Source organism: Nilaparvata lugens, chromosome 1 (genome assembly GCF_014356525.2).
Source record: "Nilaparvata lugens isolate BPH chromosome 1, ASM1435652v1, whole genome shotgun sequence".
NCBI classification, from domain to species: Eukaryota; Metazoa; Arthropoda; class Insecta; order Hemiptera; family Delphacidae; genus Nilaparvata; species Nilaparvata lugens.
In genome coordinates, this window is record NC_052504.1 from 78,168,800 (window position 1) to 78,189,895 (window position 21,096).

Here is a 21,096-nt window from a genome sequence, read left to right on the forward strand (position 1 = left end):
TAAAGATAAGGCGCAATTCATAAAACTCTCGAAATGTGTTTTATCCACATTGTTATCACATGAAAATCTCAACTACTCAATTTCATGATACATCTCTCATATTTTCTAACGAAATTGATCCATTTTGGTAAAATTTTCTGTTTGAATCTTTGCCGATTTCTCTTACAATATCTATAATTTTGATATCTCTATTGGAAATATTCAAAGATTCAACATATTTTATCCTCCGCACGAATGATGAAAGATCGAGCAATCCAAGATTTTCAATAAGGGTATGTTTCTACTGAAGTATATTTTTGAATCTATAACCATTCCACGGAAGTTACCAAGTGAAAAAGGAAGGGAACTCGTGTAAGCTAATGGTGTCATGACCTCTGTCAAAAATTCTCAGAACTAAAGAATTTGAAGGAACTACGGAACAAATGGTGTTGTTGAAGTACGGTATCCTCTTCTCCCATCTCCAAATTTAAATCTGATACAACATCCAACGGCAACAAAGCAAATCTCGTCGATCATTTCGTTTCTATTCTAGATACTAATGATAGGATCGATCTTTCTTTCTGTCGACTGTCAGTTTGACTCAGGAATTGTTTCTTACAAGGATGGAACACGTCGCGAAGGAGTAGAGTAATGAAGCTACTACGGAAGTCGATGTAATGGAGTTACTAGAATGAATTTAGAAAGCGTTAAATGAAAAGGAAGTCTGGAAATAGAGGATGCCCCGCCTAAGGGCCTAAACGCGGGCATATGTCACTGGAAGTGAACATTATTCTCGTCCCAGCCCAAATCCCAGTGAGCTTTCGAGAAATTACTTTTATTTGGTTGTCGCATCAATCGGATGCTCCAATCAAACGAGGCGCCACTGCTAGAAGAGCCACCCATCCTAATTATTTATCAAGCGACCTACTTTTTGCATTTACTTCACACATCGACAAATTATTACCTACATCTACTAATTGACTGTATATTTTTTTTACAAATTGAAATTTCTTTTGAAAATCTTGTCAACGGTATCCATTTTCATGATTGAATATGATATGTTATTTGAACGATTTTTATTAACTATTAGCATTAAAATCACTAGATTGCCAATAACAGAATGTCACCCATAGTTCTGCTACTAATTCCATAATTTCCACTTGTCCATGTTATGTATCAAATTGCATACTGTGATAAATGGAATAATACATTTTAAAGACATAAATGGAAGTATGATGATTTCAAAAATTTTTGAGCTTAATTTATCCAAGAAGGAAGTCCTAATTTATCCTACGTACAAGAAGGAACTCTGTAGATAGTAAATTTGAAGTCTATATAGTAAATCATGGAAAATTTTCGAAATCGGTTTAAAAATGAAAATTCAAATCTTTATTTTTGTTCAGAATTTCAGAACATAGAAACATACAGAACTCACATTCAGTGAGCTACACTGGAAAGCTCTGCAAAGATGAAAGGTAACTCGAAACCGTACAAAGGAAATCAGTGTCACATGTGAAACAGAGTAAGTCTTCACAGTTGACCTTCCAATTGGTGTCTACAGTTTGTAGACAGTCTGAGTACATTACGGTGGTTGACGTTGGGGTAAAAATGGATTGGTTTCCGGTGGTGGCCTCCCTTCCGGTGTCACGCATTGTTTACCGGGGCGCCGCGACGACACCTCTCACAAAAAGAGGAGGAGAAGGATGCGTCGCGATGCTATTTCTAGTGTCGATAAAACATGATATAAGGCCACAAAAGACCTATTCTGTCTCTTGAGCCGTAAACAAGTCATATTTAGTAGATTATCAAGATTTACTCCAGGGATTTACTAATACTAGGATTGTGAGGATATGGTTTTACGACGTCGGAGTGACGATGCCAACTGTGTGTGTTCCTATTCTAATGAGTGGTTCGATTAAAATAATCCAGCGAAAAAAATTTACCAGTCAATTAGTATTCATTGTTGAATTTATAAATCACCGAAGATGAAATAGTTCAAAAGAATCAAATTAGTTTGGAATTTGAGAAACAGTATTGCACGGTGTTTTAGAAAAATTGAAGTTACATGGGTTATTGCATTATTTCAATAATACTCTCACTTCTTTCTCAATACTATAATTATATATTTTTTATATTCATTAATTCATTTGTATTGAAGTATTGTACTCATAAATACTAATTTCAAGTGAGATTGATTTGATCAATTTCAATCTCGTTGGCGAATGTGATATCCACATTATTACTTTATTCACTAATAACTTATCCGCTACAATTACCAAACAAGAACTGCTCTGAACACAGGTATCATCACTCCTAGACTGCTTAAAACATTCACAACAACATCCTCTCATTATAAAATCAATATGATTTTCCCTAAGCTACCAGAATTTAAAAAAAAAATCCGTAAATAATAAAATAAGCCATATCAAGCAAATAGTCAACAAAATAATGGATACTTAGTTTGAATCGTGAATAATGGAGAATTATAATAGAGTATCAATTTATTCTGATCGACAGTGGTCGAGTAATGTGATAAGATCGCAAGTATACAATAATATTAAAAATGAATATAGAATATGAATAAAAATGAAAATAGAACACATACATAGGGAAGTTCAAATGAATTTATACGAAATTTAATGTGTACGGTGTGTTGAGGGATTTTGAGCGTATTTGGGATGTCTCTTTTAGGTTTAATTACTTGTAGTATCCTAATACCATTAATTATCTATCATTTAACGTCTGTAAGTAATATATCTTGTAATTAATAATTATTATTGCTATGTTTCTTTGTTTTGGTGATATGTTATGGTTTAGTCCTTATTATTGGTTGAAATTGTTTTGTTCTTCAATTGTGTTTTATACTCGCACACAGGCTTTGCCCATGTGACGAACCTTATTTAAGTTTTGAATACCATATGTATATTGTATATTGTTTGTACTTTCTAAGAAGAAGAATAAAGATAATTTCAATTCAATTCAGTCTATGAATGAAAATCCTTGAAATATCACGTGAAATTAGGAAGCAGAAATGTGTTTTTACCTTAATGATCAAGAGTGAAGCTATTTACACACTCATCGATTTTGGACGTTCAAATTTGAAGTAGCGTTCAGACCTGTCGATATTATACCGTAAACATACATGTCATTTTCAATGATTCGCTTCAGCTGCTTGTTGCTGTGCCACACAAAATCGTTCCTCAAACAAGGATTCGCCAAGTCCGTCGGTGCTCCAAGCTCGAGAACAGAGCTCAAGCGGAGCTTGAACGTGAGCTTGAGAGTTCGTCGCGAACACAAACCGCGCATGAAAATAGTTTTGTCACCCCATATCGGCTTCGCCATCATCTTCTCGCGTTTCGTTTGTAATCGGCTTGTGTTCTTGGCACATAAGTCTGCACGTAGCTATATTTTTTATGAAATCCTTTTGTATGAACTATAAAATCTTCTATTCCTTCGAATACATTACCGTACTCCTTCTCCAAAAAATCCATCAGCTCTCTTGAGAAAATCAGAACAGAGAACATAATCCACTGTTCTATGAAACTCAACTTGTTGGTTCTTTCAATATTCGAAGTTGAAAGCAAATAAACACTAGAGTTGCAACCTGACTCCTACTGACGCTGAAACATTTCATCTCATCAATATGAATGACATTTAGTACAATTAATGTTTGTCCAACCTACGCCTGCTTTGGTTCTTGTGCTGGGAGAACAAGGTGTGTGTTTTGTTTCGACACAACGTGTCATGTCCCACACAGATCACTCTTCAGTTTCCGGTTTTGCAATTTGTCCTCTTTCAGCTCATTACACCGTCCAATAAAACACACTTCCATCTGGATAGAAATGGAAGTTTGAATTATGGAGCGAAATCAAAACTTAGAACGGGTGTTCCATCACGTACAATATTTCTAAATATAATAAATATTCTATCTGAACAGACAAGAGAGAAGCAAATCAACAAAACAAAACACTGGTTGCACAAACATTCTATTGGAGTTTAACCTTGATTAAGTGCTGATTTGTCCGCTTCTCTCATGTTTCTTGTGCGGCTTTCAACTGTCATTTAATTACGATTAAAATTTTATACTTTTGTGCAACCAGGAGAATGTATGGTACCATAAAACATGGTGATACACTGATGGCTGATCAATAAAAGTTATATTAAAGAGAATTTTAATACTTAACTACGATTCTTTCAATAGTAGCCTACATTAAATTGAGAAATAGACTAGTAAATCGCAGAAGCATAACGAGAAATTGAGTTTTACACGCTGGAAAATCATGCAGGCCTATTGTCTCATGAAAAAAATATATATTTACGATTTTCCAAGTAATATTCAGGGGTAACCATAGAGTAAAGATACCGTTTAATTGTGATTATTTGTGTCGTCTCTAGTAAAATCTATCTGAATGGGGGCTTGGAACGGTCAAGGGAGAACATGAGAATCATAAGCAACTGGAATGGTAAATTCGATGGTCAATGGTTACTTTGTATTCATCAGCCCAATCAAATTGAATATCAAATCATTCTCATTGATCACTTTCAATTATTTATCGAGAAATTTCAATGCAAAAAATTCTAATTCTATTCTATATTTTCCAATAATTTTTGAAATCAGGGGATCAAGAAGAAATTCATACTATACATCTATTTGCAGGCTTCCAATATTTTTTTAGATTTAGAATATAAATATATGGAATCATAGTGTCATTTAATTCTCCTTTAGTCAAGTGAAGTCAAGTCCCTTGGTTAAGCCCCCAAGTCAAGTCCTTCGACCTCTCTAATTTTTCTTTCACGTAGCTGCATACTTTATTGATAGATAATTCAACTTGTGAAACTACACACTACCTAAAAAAGGACTGCTTCACACCCTAGGTTTTGACAATAACTGTGAAAGACTACCTGAGAAGAATGATTCTCTAGGAATCCATTGACGCTATTTATGTTGAGTACAGTAAATCTTCAGTCACCTTCCATTCTTTCCATAGTTTTATCGCGTTGATTTATGGAGAAAGTGATAGGAGAGGAATGAGAAAAAGCCAGCAGCAGCCGTGGGCGCCGCGAGCCAAGGTGGGCGAATTGGGCGGCTACCATATATGCCATCAAAATAAATACATAGTTATATTCGATGATGATAATGCTAGATTGAACCGGCTCGCAGCTAAACCTCCACAAATTCAACTCTGTGCGCAACATATTAAACTCTCACAGATAATCGGGCGGCGCCACAAATCGATTAATTCCTTTCAGGTTGTTATTGGCTCCTTTCAAAACAGTATTTCCATTCTTCATTTACATTCTAGAATTCAATAAACAACTTGCTACTGCCAAGCTTATAAAGTGGTGATTCGAGATTATCTTGTGTTTAATGAATCAATTATTGTCGAGTATTCCTATACGATACTACAGAAACTTGAAGAATGGAGGAAATGTACGCCTGATAGTGTTAAGAGTTTTGAGGGGAGGAAATGGATTTTTAATGAGGTGAAAATCTCACAATGACTCCCGACTCAGAGACTACCATACTGCTGCGTCTTGAAAAACGAAATTGGTTGGTGAGTGATAATAATTTATTGTAGTTAAATACTTTTTTATCAATTCCTGATTCAATCACACTACAAGTAGTATAAATCACGATAGTTGATCTACTATTTTAATTTTCCGAAATCCTACAATCCGATATTACTAACGATTTTACAGTAAATTATTACGTTTCTCCAGCTACCAAAATAGGAATTAGAAACCCTAAGTACCACAGTACATCACTCAAATTTGATAACCGGTTTACTCTAGTAACTAAAAGAGACTTTTGAAAATATTTCAGAGTTCGTCCAACATCAACGACTTTATTTTTCTACTGTATTATATTTCCCTTCTTCTGTTAACAATTAAATCAAGGGTTTTCAAAACGCACAAAAACTTTAAATTCAAACTAAAACGAAAATGCATCGAAATAAACCATTCCCAGTTTTTGTGTTCTTAGTTCTATTCGAGAACGATTCAGAAATTTTGAAATTCGATTCACACATATTCAGCCTAGGACCTGCTGGCTTTCAATTGGTTGTGGTGGGGGTCTAGGCGACATGGATAAGGCGAGCGAAGCGATCCTGCCAGCTTGTATGTGTACAAGCAGTTTATAGTGAGCCAATTGATATCAGAGAGAAGAGGAAGTTTGGTCTGTTCCTATTTTCTACTCAGTAAAATATTAATAAAATTTTATAAATTTATAACATATTATTAAAGTTTCATTTCAATTTGGTTTCTGGTGAAGTTTCTGCTATAGGTAGCATTCAACGTTAGTAGACAGACGTCTGTCTACTAACTTTGGGTAGCATTATTATCTCTTCAAATCTACCTTTTCAAACTCATCCCACTGAACACCTCAATCAACAGCAAATACTGTTTCCAGACTATAAATGTATAATCAACAAAAAAGTAGGCTACGGTATTCTCAAATTCACTACCTACAGATATTTGCATAGCTCGTTGCTATTCAATAAACCCTTCCCTCATTTATAATTATGCATCTCATCAATAGGATGAGAATTTCCATTCGTGATTTTAATTGAATGGTTATTAAGCGGCTTGAAATGTGGGTGGATGATTGGAAACACTTTGTTATCATAATGCGGCAATTGACGACTGTTGATAGGGCACACTGAAATATGAAATTAATCATTTCGTCAGCCTGCTAAGAAGATCGTCACTTGGGCTTATATTCATATATCTATATTTCCAACAACACATCTATATTACCAGTGCATTAATAGTATAACGATACAGTTATCTACATTGTAACAAATGATAGACAGGCTATTAGGACATGGAATCGTGACTTAGAGTGGTCCAGTGTGGGTGGATAACATCAAGGCAGACAATTACATTGCAATCCAGAGGATAGGCCCTACTCTGTCAAAGAAGCACCTTCTACTTTTTCAAAGCAGCATTGGTCCTCCATCAATCAACTATAGATTAGTTTTCAATTTTCAAATGTTAACTGTCATTGAGATCAGGCCAGTTGAATCAGATTGCATATCAATGAATCAGTTTTCAAGTAACCTTGAGTTTGAGGTTTATAATGATAAAACTAAAATTATTGTTATTCAATATCAAGAACCTGACTGTATCTAGTGAGCCAATTCATTAATCGAATTGAATGGAAAACATAGAAGAATTGGGGATCAATGTGGTACCTATAACAGAAGTTGCGACGCTCTCCACTAGACCATCATTATTTAAACACACAACAATGATTTTGCCACTTATCTTTCAAATTATTAGATTTCAAATGAAAACTCATTCAATAATATGTAAATACCTAGTTGGCAGTTGTTGGCAATCAATCATTGCTTCTTCACAATAATAATTTATGATCATAATCTTGATTCACAATAATTGGGCTATTTTACTTGAAAAATGTTCTCAAATTTTATTTTACCCAAATTTTCAAATCTAGAGATACAATAGTTGCGGCACATACTGAGATTAGCATTGTTATGTCAGAATGATTGTTTAGTCTTATTGAAAAAATAAAAGGTAGATAAGATAGTACATCTGCAAATCAGGAATTGCACAGTGTAGGCAATAAAAATAGAATGCATCAATTTTAAGGATTTTAATAAACACAATAGAAATGGTGTCCATGTGTTTTATGAAATTCAAAAATAGGAATCAATAATATGTATTCAAGACTGAAAAAGAAATTAAAAACAACCTGAAAGTTTTAGTAAGCTACCTACCTAGACATTTCAAATCATCATTCTCATCTAAATTAGGGTTGAACTCTACTGTTACTCTACAGCAAATATTGTAGCTTAAAAATAAGAAAAATCTTGAAATTTAGGTTTCCTGACATTCATGAAAGACAGGAGCATTTGTTTGGTCGAGCCTTTTCTAATTTAATTGTTTTCTTTCTGAATTCTTAAATTTATTTATCACAAACACAATACAGTACTTTACTTGTAAACTACTAATTTGTCCAAATAAAAATGTACATTAAATTTAATCACTATAACAAATAAAATACTTATGATCTTTCTATGGTTTTGAAAAATAAAATATTCTGAAAGTTTTCGAAAAATTGAAAACTATGAATTTATTCTATTTTTATGCTAACAGGTGTAGATCCAATTTTCTTTTTGTTTCACTTGAGAAAATCATCTTAATTCGTATGCTGTAAACCCACTCACGCCTAAAGAAGTAGAGTTATTAACAGAGTAGAGTATGATTTTTTAGAGTAGGTGTGTGTGGGGGACACTGTATCTATCCTAACCTTGTGCAACAAAGCCAGAGTGTACGCCCTCTCACAGAAAGATATTCTACGCCCCGCCATCTAAATTGCTACATTATTCTGCACCTCCCCAGTGCAAACACTTTACAAGATGTACTCAGCCATCAAATATCTCCCACTCTATAAACAGTATCACAAAATAAAATGCCGACTTTATTGTGTCCGTACAGATTTCCAATTATAATCCTACTTTGAAAGCGATGTTAGATTTTATAAATGGACATGAGCGGAATAATCTGCTTGAAACTAATTATGTTGGGCTGAGAGGTACAATGTTGCTATTATTTCAAAGACGACGATTTCTATGCACATCTTGTCATTTTTAATGTATTATTCGGATATTGAAAAGAAAATGTGCACCTTATCAAGATCACAACAAAAAAGCTCTAATGATTTCTATCACATAGATATCGGTAATCGTATTTTTCTTATTCAAAAATGGTAGTTAAGGCATGAAGTTGTACGATACTATCCGATTTGCAGATAGCAATACAAAATGAAGGTCTACTCAACGACAGGTACACAATAAAATCAATTAATTAAGTATTACAGCATTTAGTTTCTCATGGAATGAAATGCGGGGAAATTTATTCTACTCATCAGACACTCAGATTATATTTCTTTAGTACCGTATATCACCCTTGGAAAAACACATTCTTTAAAAATATATTACATGAATCTATTCTAATAAATCGTGGAAAATGGCGGTTGGCGGCATGCAAAATTAATTAGATTATTGGTGAATATATTGCTTGAGATTTTGGGAAACTATCCTTGTGCTATTGTTTTCGTTCAACAGAATCAATAGTGCATAATGGCTGAATCCACTTACAATTTACGATGTAATGCACAATATTTTTATTCAAAATAGGAAGGCTACTATACTTCAACAACAATAACAAAACAATACATGTGAATTGATAATATTATTTCTATTAAATGCGAAGTGCCATTGCTGCCTGTTTCACTAACCGACAGTTATGAACTTCAATATCTCTTCTCGTTGATATCTCCCATCTCAAAGCATAATCCTTCCAATTACCTAAGCATAAGTCTAAAATAAATCTAACAACATCATTATCATCAATTTATTATTTTCCGGCATCATCATTCCAGGAAAAGGAGTATCAAGCAGGATAATCAGGAAGTAGCATAATTTGGCAGATAGATATCGGAAAAACGTAAAAAATAAACAATTCACGAGTTTATGAAATCATACTGCGTGAGAACTGAACCACTGGATGGATGTACCATCCTGGGTAAGAGAGAAAAGATCCTATTTTCTATTATCTCATAATTTTCTCAACATAAGATGCAAATTATTATTCTCAAACTAAGTAGGCCTACACCTTGTGATTTGGTACTTTTTAGAAAGAAAAATTCATGATTGAATGAGCATAAATTGATAAGAGTAGCCTACAGTAGTTGGTACCGGTACTGTAGGTGTAGGTGCTTATCTACAGTGATATCAACTAGAAACTTACAACACGTGTTTGATAGTGAATCTCAAACAAACATTCTACATGGATTCGGCTCTGTAGAAAGTGAAATTTACAACTCAATGTGCATAAATAACACTGTATAGCACTGTAGGTGCTTATTTACAAGGATGTCCAACTAGGACTAGGAACTTACAACACAGGTTTGGTTGTGAACTAGCTCTACTGGTGAGCGGGACAAGGGTAGAGGGGTGTTTCAGGCAATCCAAGCTAGCAATACACCTGTATGGTTCAAGATGACATCCCACACGCTGGTGTGACGACGACGCTAGAGTTTTGTAGAGGACGTTCGTTGGGCGCGTAGGAAGTAGACCTCTGCTGCGACCGCTTCCTACATGCATTGCCATAAAAAGTCACCGGCCGCGGCGGCGGCGGCGAAATTGGAAAGGTGTCCGCCCCGATTTATCTATTGCGCAGTCGTCAGTCCTACGTAACGACTGAACGGTGTGGGGCTGGACGGACGGACTTACGGACGGACGGACGACGGCCCTTCCCAGCTGAAGGCTGAAGGCTGAAGGTGGGTGACCACCGTGCCCCCGCAACCACCTTCAAATCAGAGGATCACTCAATGTTGAAAACGTTGAATTAGGGTGTAGAAAATAGATTAATTTGATGTAGTTGTTTTGGCTTATAAATACACTTGTCTTTGTCTGCTTATTATACTTATAGTTATTATGTTTCTGTTTCTATATTGTAGTATTACAATACTAAATTTATATTTTTTAGATATTAGAAAAATTCGAGAAATTAAGATTAAAAAACTTAATTGATAATTCTGAGATTGGGTAGGGTGTCAAAAAGGGGTAGGTGACATATTAGACTCATACATTCTTTTTTGTTCCTTACTGAGACGTATAATATTAGAATATTACTAGACTGATTTTTTCTTAATATAAGAAGATTTAATGAAAATTGTAGATTTTTATTTCAATACGTTATTCCAAGAATTAGTTACTGAATGGTTTTATATATTTAAAAATTTGTAGCATTGGAAATCGTTCAAAATTGTATTATTTCAATCCATTAACATGATATTGATTGTAAATGAGTGATATTATATTATTTGATTCCATAGGTATTATAACTGCTTATCCACAGCTTATTCAACTTTCATCCTTATTCAACTATTCTGTATGCATTATTATTATTATTATATTATTATTATTATTATTATTATTATTATTATTATTATTATTATTATTATTATTATTATTATTAAGTATTTAACCTACTTACTGAAGGATTGAAGGATTTCCTACTAAGCTTAATCTTGTTTCAATATAAGTGTCAACTTGTATGAATGGAGAATTTTCAACTTACTCAAATATCCATAAATTTCAAGCACCATCAAGGTATTAAAAAAATGATATTTTGTACGTTTGTTGGAATCTAGCATTTTTCTGAGTTCTGTCAACAAATTCGTTTTTTATTGAATTTTAAACACAACTTTATAATAATTATATTAGAAATATTTTGTGCAATTGATTTTTACAATGGTAGAACACTCTTATTTAATAAATAAAGTAACACTTTTTTAATCAATTGTAAATTTATAGAATGCAAATGATTCAACTCTCCAATACCACAAACCAAACTGCTCAGTGATACATTATTCACACCTTTCATCAATTGGGATTGAGGCTGTTTTATCTGCAATTAAATTTTATTACACCAATAACATCTTTATTGCGCTGACTCAATTTATCTCGACAAAATCACTACTGTACCAGCTACCAATACAGGAGTGCAACACGGCTGCTGGAATATTATCAACCTATCCTTTGCATTTAGTTGAAAACAAGTTTCGCCAATTTGCCATGTTCCTAACGAAAGATCTCATGTAGGAGTTGACTACAACAATTAATTGCCTGGTCTGGGATAATTTGTTAAAATATAAGGTGGTTGCTGGGTTGCTGGCGCGTTGTCGTTTCCATCATTTGCCTTCCAATTATCGATCGTTGACTTCGTAGAGAGGACAAGAGTAGATTATCGAGAAAAATAGAAGAGTGTTTTACATTGGGTGGGTGACTAGGGCCTGTTATGAGAAAATTATGCGGCTCGATTACTTATGCGCAGAATCCAAATTTGGATGTGGACCGCTGTGGGTGTATGATAATAGTCGAGACTTTTTCCGTTCTACTCATTGTACCTACATGCTGGTCTTACATGACACAATACACGAACAGAAGTTACATGTTTCCATATCCAATTCCCAAACCATAATAATTGGAGGTACGAATTAACTTATCAAGCTGCTTCGAAGTTTACAATTCGGATACTCGGATTAAATTCTCTGAGTCTATGTGTTTATTCATATCTTGTTATGGATCTGGATGTCAATTTGAGAAGTTGACTTGCCTTATCTGCTACAAGACAAAGATTAATATCGAGAACATCGAGAAAATGTTTGCTACCATTTTGAAGTGAAATCTGTTGAGCAAAGATTGTAAGATGGATGAAATTTAATTGGATTTCGTTCGGTAATTATTATTCCTTTTAAAAAATATACATGATTGAATCAAGATTAACTATTGCATTGACAATCATTTCAAGAACCTGAGTATTTTATCTCCTGAAGTACCTAGTATTATAAGTACCAGTGATCACAATTTTAATAATAAGGGCACATTTTACAAAACCATGAGTAACATAAACTAGCAACAGAAACAGTATTCTTCAATGTTGTTTTCAATCACGAAATGCTCACTATTAAATCACTTACTTGTTATTAAATAGTTATGACAATGTTATTGAAAACTTTCTTGTTATAAAATTTCTTCAATAAATGAATTTATTATTTTTTTCGGCGGACCTGCCGAAACTGTCACAGTAAGTACGGTAAATAAATTCATTTGTTAAGAAATTTTACTGATAGTCGTTCTATTTAATAACAAAAAAGTGTAAAAAGTTTATTGATTATACGTTCTAGAGTAAAGTTGTACTAGTTGTTTACGGTATTCCCCGGCCGGCCACCATATTTTTCTCGGGTCAATCCCGTGTTTTGGATGGTCATGTGAAACCTTCGTACCCGGCTGTCTAAAAGCAATTGCTGTATCAGAGCCCCTGAAATTGAACAAAATCGGCCTAAAAACTCTGAAACCAGATCTGCACCAGCAAGGTATTTCTATTTATTGATTTCCATTAATACTGAATTTACTTCAAACATAACATAAACTTTGTTCAAATAATAGACAATATATCCAATTAAAAATTTGTCTATGTTATTATAAAAAATAACAGTATATACTGTTCGTTCCAAATATTTTGAACGAGAGAAAACGGAATATTCAGAATAGCTGGTATTTTCAACAGAATTCAATTCTCTCATTTATATTATCATTGAGATTTGGACTCCCCTTTCTCATCTTTTTTAGGTTCTCCAGAGTAGTACTTATTAGAGTAGCCTGGTTTCCAGCATTCTTTCTCATAGTCCCAATGAGATGACATTCCATCAATGACCCCGTACTCCATGTCTATGGCTCGCTTCACCTGCGCCCGGACATATTCGTAATCTGTTACACTCTTTGGCCAGGGAGGGGCACCTGTTGCAAAAATAAACACAATCAACTTAATACTTACATAAACTATTCCTTAAATATCCCAAATTCAGTATTATAGCCGACTCAAAAAATTAATATAAGCACCCTACCATGAAAAGGTGGTCGTCAGTAGGATTTGTTTTTGTTTATGATAATCTGTACATAGCCTATTTAAATCAGTGAATTATTAGTGAAATGATTCTATGTACTTTAAACCTTATTTCTCGTCCCTCTATTCATATTATCCAGAATCCATTGAAATTGAGATTAATTGAAATTGAAGTACCTGCAAACCATAAAGCTTTAGCACTCAAGTTCTATTCAAGTCACGTGGCCGAGAAGTGGCCGTTAGTGGCGAGCATGATGTTTCCAGTCGAGGCCTCAGCCCAGTCTGAAATTTCATGCAAGTAGAGACATTCACGGCCAAGTAGCGTACGATATTTTTCGCTACATAATCATAAATAATAATGTAAATGAGTAAACAGCAACGAATAATTGAATACGTACTTCACGTGATGAAGCCTGAAATAGGAATGTTACCAACAGCGCAACATGGATAATCACATAGTACCCTTTTTTGTTTGAAGAACAATCCATTCAGAAAAGCTGTCAATTTTGTGTGGTCTTGTTTTATGAGAGGTTTGAGAATTGACTATTGGGAGAGTATGCAAATTCCAATAAGTATTTTCACACTAGTAAAAGAAATACTATTATTAATTCTTCTAATAATTCCAATTGAATTATTTATTTCAATAAAAACTCTGTTAAAGAAGTTCAGACCACGGATATGCTATGAGTTGGGTAAGGCTGGGTTCACACTGTTGATTTTTTCGTCGGCCGATAGTTCCCAAAAAGACGGAACATATGCTTTTTAAATGTAAGTCTTCATATCGTCAACGGTGATAGAAAAATCTTGCCAGAAAATAGAACCTGTCCTATTTTCAGAGGAGAGAGATAGTAATGGCGCATATACTTCTGCATACAAACATTCACACTGGTATAATTTAGTCACCGGAACTCATTCTTCTTCACACATTTCAGAGGGTCACTAGCCTTTGTTTGCCTGTTTATTGTTTCCCTATATCAAAAAACTCCAATCGTTAATTTCGAGATATTCAATTTTTTATTCGACTCACTGAGTCCATAGAAGTTTGATTTTTGTTTTTATGGCCAAGAATAATATTTTTTTTGTACAAAAATCGAAAAGTTGCTGGGTCCAAGAATCAACAATGTGAAGACCCAAAGGGATCTCTCCTATTTCACGGCTATTAGCAAATCATTCCGGTTCGTTGCGGACGACTATTTTTCGATCAGACTGTCCGCGCCCTAATATTTTTATTGGACACTTTTATTTTTATTTAATTTAATATTTTTATTGATAATATTTTTATTTTTGTTGGTAATATTTTTTTCTAGGCGAATATATGAGTATGATTATTGTGCATATTGATAGATGAACACGGTACACTTACAGAAATATCTGAGTGCCATGAAGAGCCAAAGTGCGACTGATGTCCAGATGAGGCTCCAGCCGAGAATCAGCTTCCACTCGCCGGTGCTGGCCAGCATCTCAGAGTACGTTTGACAGAAACTTGCACGGTACAGGCATCTCTTCTCATCATAGCTCAGATTTCGCCAATCACACTTTTCCTTTTCACGCAATGCCTTAAACATAATATTTATCCAGTGATTTTAAGCTACTACATAGTGATTAAAAAAGAATGGTTTAAATCATATCACCATAGAGAAAAGATAGCATAAGAAGATATCCGATGGTATAGGACGTTTATGTTCCAAATTTCTGTTAACTCAAGCCGATAGTCCTAGGCCCGGTTGCACAACAGCCGGTTAAATTTTAACCGTGATTAATTACTCGAGAATCAATCAGAGAAGGCGTTTTTGAAAAGACGGCTTCTCTGATTGGTTCTTGTGGAATTAATCACGGTTAAAATTTAACCGGCTGTTGTGCAACCGGCACCTAGACTCCTAGTAGTTCTTTTTTGTGAAGCTGGTATTCTATACTGTGCCGTTCTTGCACAAAAACAGAAATAATAGTACAGTAATCGGCTTGCGTTAACAAAACATATGCTTGAAATTTGGAACATAAACTACCAATACCATGGGATAACAAAACATGCGTTAACAAAACATATGCTTGAAATTTGGAACATAAACTACCAATACCATGGGATATCTTCTACTGCTATATTTTCTTTATGATATTACACACATAAAATTTATGATGGTGTATTATAAGTAGTGTATGTGCACTCTTTTTGAGGCTCGGACATCAACATAGAAGTAGGGTCCATACACCATGGTTTGTGGAATTGCACTCAAAACGCTTACATGGGCGAATTTCTACTGGTGAGGGTTTCTGGTTCCCCGTATACGAACATTATGTCGATTGACTTTACCGCATAGGTACGTGAAACGCTGCCTCATCGCTTATAATACATCATATATTTGATGTTTCTTCGAGTAAACTCGAAGAAACATCAAATATATGATGTATTATAAGCGATGAGGCAGCGTTTCACGTACCTATGCGGTAAAGTCAATCGACATAATGTTCGTATACGGGAACCAGAAACCCTCACCAGTAGAAATTCGCCCATGTAAGCGTTTTGAGTGCAATTCCACAAACCATGGTGTATGGACCCTACTTCTATGTTGATGTCCGAGCCTCAAAAAGAGTGCACATACACTACTTATAATACACCATCATAAATTTTATGCTTCTGTGTGTAATATCATAAAGAAAATATAGCAGTAGAAGATATCCCATGGTATTGGTAGTTTATGTTCCAAATTTCAAGCATATGTTTTGTTAACGCATGTTTTGTTATCCCATGGTATTGGTAGTTTATGTTCCAAATTTCAAGCATATGTTTTGTTAACGCAAGCCGATTACTGTACTATTATTTCTGTTTTTGTGCAAGAACGGCACAGTATAGAATACCAGCTTCACAAAAAAGAACTACTAGAGGAGTCTAGGTGCCGGTTGCACTGCACAACAGCCGGTTAAATTTTAACCGTGATTAATTCCACAAGAACCAATCAGAGAAGCCGTCTTTTCAAAAACGCCTTCTCTGATTGATTCTCGAGTAATTAATCACGGTTAAAATTTAACCGGCTGTTGTGCAACCGGGCCTAGGACTATCGGCTTGAGTTAACAGAAATTTGGAACATAAACGTCCTATACCATCGGATATCTTCTTATGCTATCTTTTCTCTATGGTGATATGATTTAAACCATTCTTTTTTAATCACTATGTAGTAGCTTAAAATGACTGGATAAATATTATGTTTAAGGCATTGCGTGAGAAGGAAAAGTGTGATTGGCGAAATCTGAGCTATGATGAGAAGAGATGCCTGTACCGTGCAAGTTTCTGTCAAACGTACTCTGAGATGCTGGCCAGCACCGGCGAGTGGAAGCTGATTCTCGGCTGGAGCCTCATCTGGACATCAGTCGCACTTTGGCTCTTCATGGCACTCAGATATTTCTGTAAGTGTACCGTGTTCATCTATCAATATGCACAATAATCATACTCATATATTCGCCTAGAAAAAAATATTACCAACAAAAATAAAAATATTATCAATAAAAATATTAAATTAAATAAAAATAAAAGTGTCCAATAAAATATTAGGGCGTGGACAGTCTGATCGAAAAATAGTCGTCCGCAACGAACCGGAATGATTTGCTAATAACCGTGAAATCGCTTTGAGTCTTCATATTGTTGATTCTGGACCCAGCAACTTTTCGATTTTTTTACAAAAAAATATATTATTCTTGGTCATAGAAACAAAAATCAAACTTCTATGGACTCAGTGAGTCGAATAGATTATTATATAATATTTAAAAAAAAAATTGAATATCTCGAAATTAACGATTGGAGTTTTTTGATATAGGGAAACAATAAACAGGCAAACAAAGGCTAGTGACCCTCTGAAATGTGTGAAGAAGAATGAGTTCCGGTGACTAAATTACACCATGGTTTGTGGAATTGCACGCAAAACGCTTACATGGGCGAATTTCTACTGTTTGGTGAGTGTTTCTGGTTCCCCGTATACGAACATTATGTCAATTGACTTTACCGCAAACGCTGCCACATCGCTTATAATACAACATCATATACTTGATGTTTCTTCGAGTAATTTGATGAGATATTGGTTTGTGTGAAAGGTTTTCAAAAAATATCATTGCTTTTTGCTTGAAATTGGGACATTTTTTATTAGATCACTCTAAATATTAGAGTTGAATTATGATAATTCTACTTGATAACAGCATGAAATAAAAATAATAAATTGAATTTGAACTTGATAATAATTGGTTTGAGTGTATCAACTATTTTAGAACTATTTGTACAGTACCGTACCGTATTCCGATGACTTTATTATTCCACAGAGACGAGAATTAGATTGGACATATTAATGTTTAACTTTGGAGTATGCCAAAATCCTTGAGTGATAAATATTTTTAGTTCGATCTTTGCTCTGCTTGCGGATGGGCTAATTGAGCTCGATACACAGTAAATATGGATATACAGTAGGCCTACTTACATACCGTACTACCAACACTGTAGCCTACATGGGTATGGTATTCAAATGCTTGTAGATATTTTCGAGAACAAAATTAGGTACTGTAAACTATATGCTAAATTTTAACAAATATTTATGCTCAATATTAACAAATATTTATTTTTTCATTTACTGACCTGCATGAAAGGATTATTGCGTTGAAATCTGATAGCTGGACAGGGAAAGGAAGGTTCATCAAAATAGGCCGGCGAGCCATCCTTTCCAAAGCCAACAATGTCTCTGTCGCCTATTATGTTGGTCCACCTGTCTGCCGTCTCATAACCCACAGTCCTTCGAAAAATAGGCAAGCCATAGCTTAGCATATTATTCACTTTTCTTAACCTTCCTGAAGAAATATAAGCGTACATCCATTCAGATATGAGTGTCTAAATTAGAGCACTTGGTGAAATTATAATTTTATTTACGGTATGGTACTACTTATACAAGTACTACTAGTACATACACCCGTAATGAATTATTCGGCTATAAAAAGCTTTTTTGCCGAAATAAAGGTTTTTGCTTTAAACAAGCAAAAACCACATGTTGTGATGTGGTTTCACACACTCTATGGAAATAGCAATATTACAACATTCGTTGTAATATAGCAATCTTAACCAACTATTATAATTGTTTACATTTAAATAATAAAATGTATTTATTACTCCTCAATATATTTTTAAAGGAAGTAGATACTTTAAACTATGAGAAAATCTAGAACTATATGAATGGGGTGTCTAACAACACAGTCTAACAATCAGGGTGAATAACAACCTCATTTTTTAGTCAATACGTATATTTTTTGTCTGTTCTTATGTGCAGTAGCCTATACTTTTCAAATCAAATTATGATTCTTAATTTCTCTTTTTTCTCTTTCCTCAGTTTCTACATTGATAGTTTATTCTACTTTACCGGTATTCAATGTTCATACACGTGTTACTCCCGTTTGAAGGGTGACCAGTTGAAAAGCCGACTCAGCTAACAGTAATTCATGAGTTTTAAAATTGCTTCCTTTTAAGTTTGGAACCCACCTAAAGCTATAAGTTTACTCATCTCTTATTATCCTCTAGTCCGATTATGTGGGCCCTGGGCATTACCCCGAAAATATTTTACAGGAAGAAAAGAATTTTCTTAGGCTAGGCACACACCAGTTAGTCATCACAAAACAATACATGATCAGACACGTTCAGTCACAATACTTCACATAGTTGCTTATGAAGACATGTCTAATTGCATTGACTAATTAGTGTTTTTTGCGTCATAAGCAACTATGTAAAGTATTGTGTCTGATCATGTCTTGTCTTGACTAACTGGTGTGTGCCTAGCCTTATTCAACTTGAATATGCTGATGGCGAGTTTTTATATTTTCTGTTCATCTATATACTGTATGTTACAGTATCTATAGAAAAATTGTCTATTCATTTATTATTCTCAATTTTTAATTCAGCTTTTCTATTTAATTTTTATTTACCCCCGTTCTTGCATCCATCACCTACTTATGTTTATATATTTTTTGCCTATTATGACTAATTTATTTATTGATAATTATATATTATTTCACTCATTCATAAATGTTTAGAAAACAATGTTATTTTGTTTTTATTATAAGAAAGAAAATAATCACGGCTGAAATTTAAACACTGGATTTCTGTGTGGATTCGCAATAATTATTGGTTTCTATTGGCGGGTTAAATCTATTTTCAAGTCGATTTTCTGTTATGCCTATTACTCAATATTTCATTTGAACACTAGCTCATTTTATTCATTAATCACCCAGACCCTTTTGAATGCTTACTACCATCGGACTCCCCAACCAGTACGGTATCCAAAGGTTATCCAATTTAAATAAGTTTAAAATAAATAGTTAATTTCTGCTAAAAATGACTTGTGTATTATCTGTAAGATTACCTGCAAGTAGAAATGTCATTTTGAATACTGAGAAATTCACAAGGTAATAACAAGAAATTCAACTCGTCAACTGGAAAAAAAATGTTTGCTTTAGGCAACTTGAAAATATTAGATTGCAGTATATTTTACCTTATGTAAATAATGTAGTTCAAAATGTAGACAAATTGATGGTACTGTTATCTAACTTTAATGATGAGAAAATCAAACAGGTATATCAGTATACTGTGAAAGCACTTATCAAGAGAGAAAATATGGTGTCGACCACCGATAGATAAGCATGATAATTACGATAGTTATCAGTCACTGCCAGCTTTAAGATATTATGGTTAGATGTATAGAGGTATTCATGTTTTCAATCTCTGTTATTAGTCATTCTTACTTTTCTGTACTTGGTGGTGGCATTATGATTGGTTTATCATGTTATAATATGATGTAAAAAAAAAATATTTATACATACAAAAAATTATCTATATTCATGTGTAAATGACTCAACTCATTTGTATGGCAATAATTGTCGAAACAAATAAAATGATTTATTATTATTATTATTATTTAATTTTTATTCACCCCCGTTCTTGCATTCATCACCTAACTATGTTTATACAATTTTTGCCTATTATGACTAATTTATTATTGATAATTATATATTATTTCACTCATTCATAATTGTTTAGAAAACAATGCTATTTTGCTTTTATTATAAGAAAGAAAATAATTACGGCTGAAATTTAAACACTGGATTTCTGTGTGGATTCGCAATAATTATTGGTTTCTATTGGCGGGTTAAATCTATTTTCAAGTCGATTTTCTGTTATGCCTATTACTCAATATTTCATTTGAACACTAGCTCATTTTATTCATTAATGACCCAGACCCTTTTGAATGCTTACTACCATCGGACTCCCCAACCAGTACGGTATCCAAAGGTTATCCAATTTAAATAAGTTTAAAATAAATAGTTAATTTTTGCTAAAAATGACTTGTGTATTATCTGTAAGATTACCTGCAAGTAGAAATGTCATTTTGAATACTGAGAAATTCACAAGGTAATAACACGAAATTCAACTCGTCAACTGGAAAAACAAATGTTTGCTTTAGGCAACTTGAAAAAATTAAATCAAGTTTTGAAAGTACAAGATGTGTAAATAATTACAGTAATATGACTGGCCAGCTGTTAGTTAACTTTCATTGCTAAGGTAATTTCAAATCTTGATCAGGTGATGTAAATACAAAAATCATTGTGCAATGAAGAAGCCACCTTATAGGCCATATTGTAGGGATAATTCACAGCCTAAGACAA

The 21,096-nt window shown here is 33.9% G+C and overlaps 1 protein-coding gene across 2 annotated transcripts; it reads right to left on the reverse strand.

Moving 5' to 3' along the window:
- Nucleotides 1-12,879: 12,879 nt before the first annotated feature.
- LOC111063822 lies at nucleotides 12,880-21,047 on the reverse strand. 2 transcript variants are annotated; one of them, XM_039444066.1, is made up of 4 exons: nucleotides 20,800-21,047; nucleotides 18,029-18,237; nucleotides 14,780-14,972; nucleotides 12,880-13,310 (listed from the first exon to the last, which is right to left on the reverse strand). In XM_039444066.1, the coding sequence occupies exons 1-4, from the start codon at nucleotides 20,816-20,818 to the stop codon at nucleotides 13,105-13,107; spliced, it is 627 nt and encodes a 208-aa protein (XP_039300000.1). In that variant the 5' UTR covers nucleotides 20,819-21,047; the 3' UTR covers nucleotides 12,880-13,104. The 2 variants fall into 2 exon arrangements, with proteins under 2 accessions (XP_039300000.1, XP_039300004.1); XM_039444070.1 differs by lacking the exon at nucleotides 20,800-21,047 and adding an exon at nucleotides 19,797-19,907.
- Nucleotides 21,048-21,096: the final 49 nt, after the last annotated feature.

Bases quoted from the DNA above. Each gene is read 5' to 3' on its own strand.
- LOC111063822 (XM_039444066.1), bottom strand. The intron at 14,973-18,028 runs GTCAGTAAATGA...ATTATGTTTAAG, and splicing joins GCAATAATCCTTTCATGCAG to GCATTGCGTGAAAAGGAAAA. The intron at 13,311-14,779 runs GTAAGTGTACCG...TTTTTGCAACAG, and splicing joins CATGGCACTCAGATATTTCT to GTGCCCCTCCCTGGCCAAAG.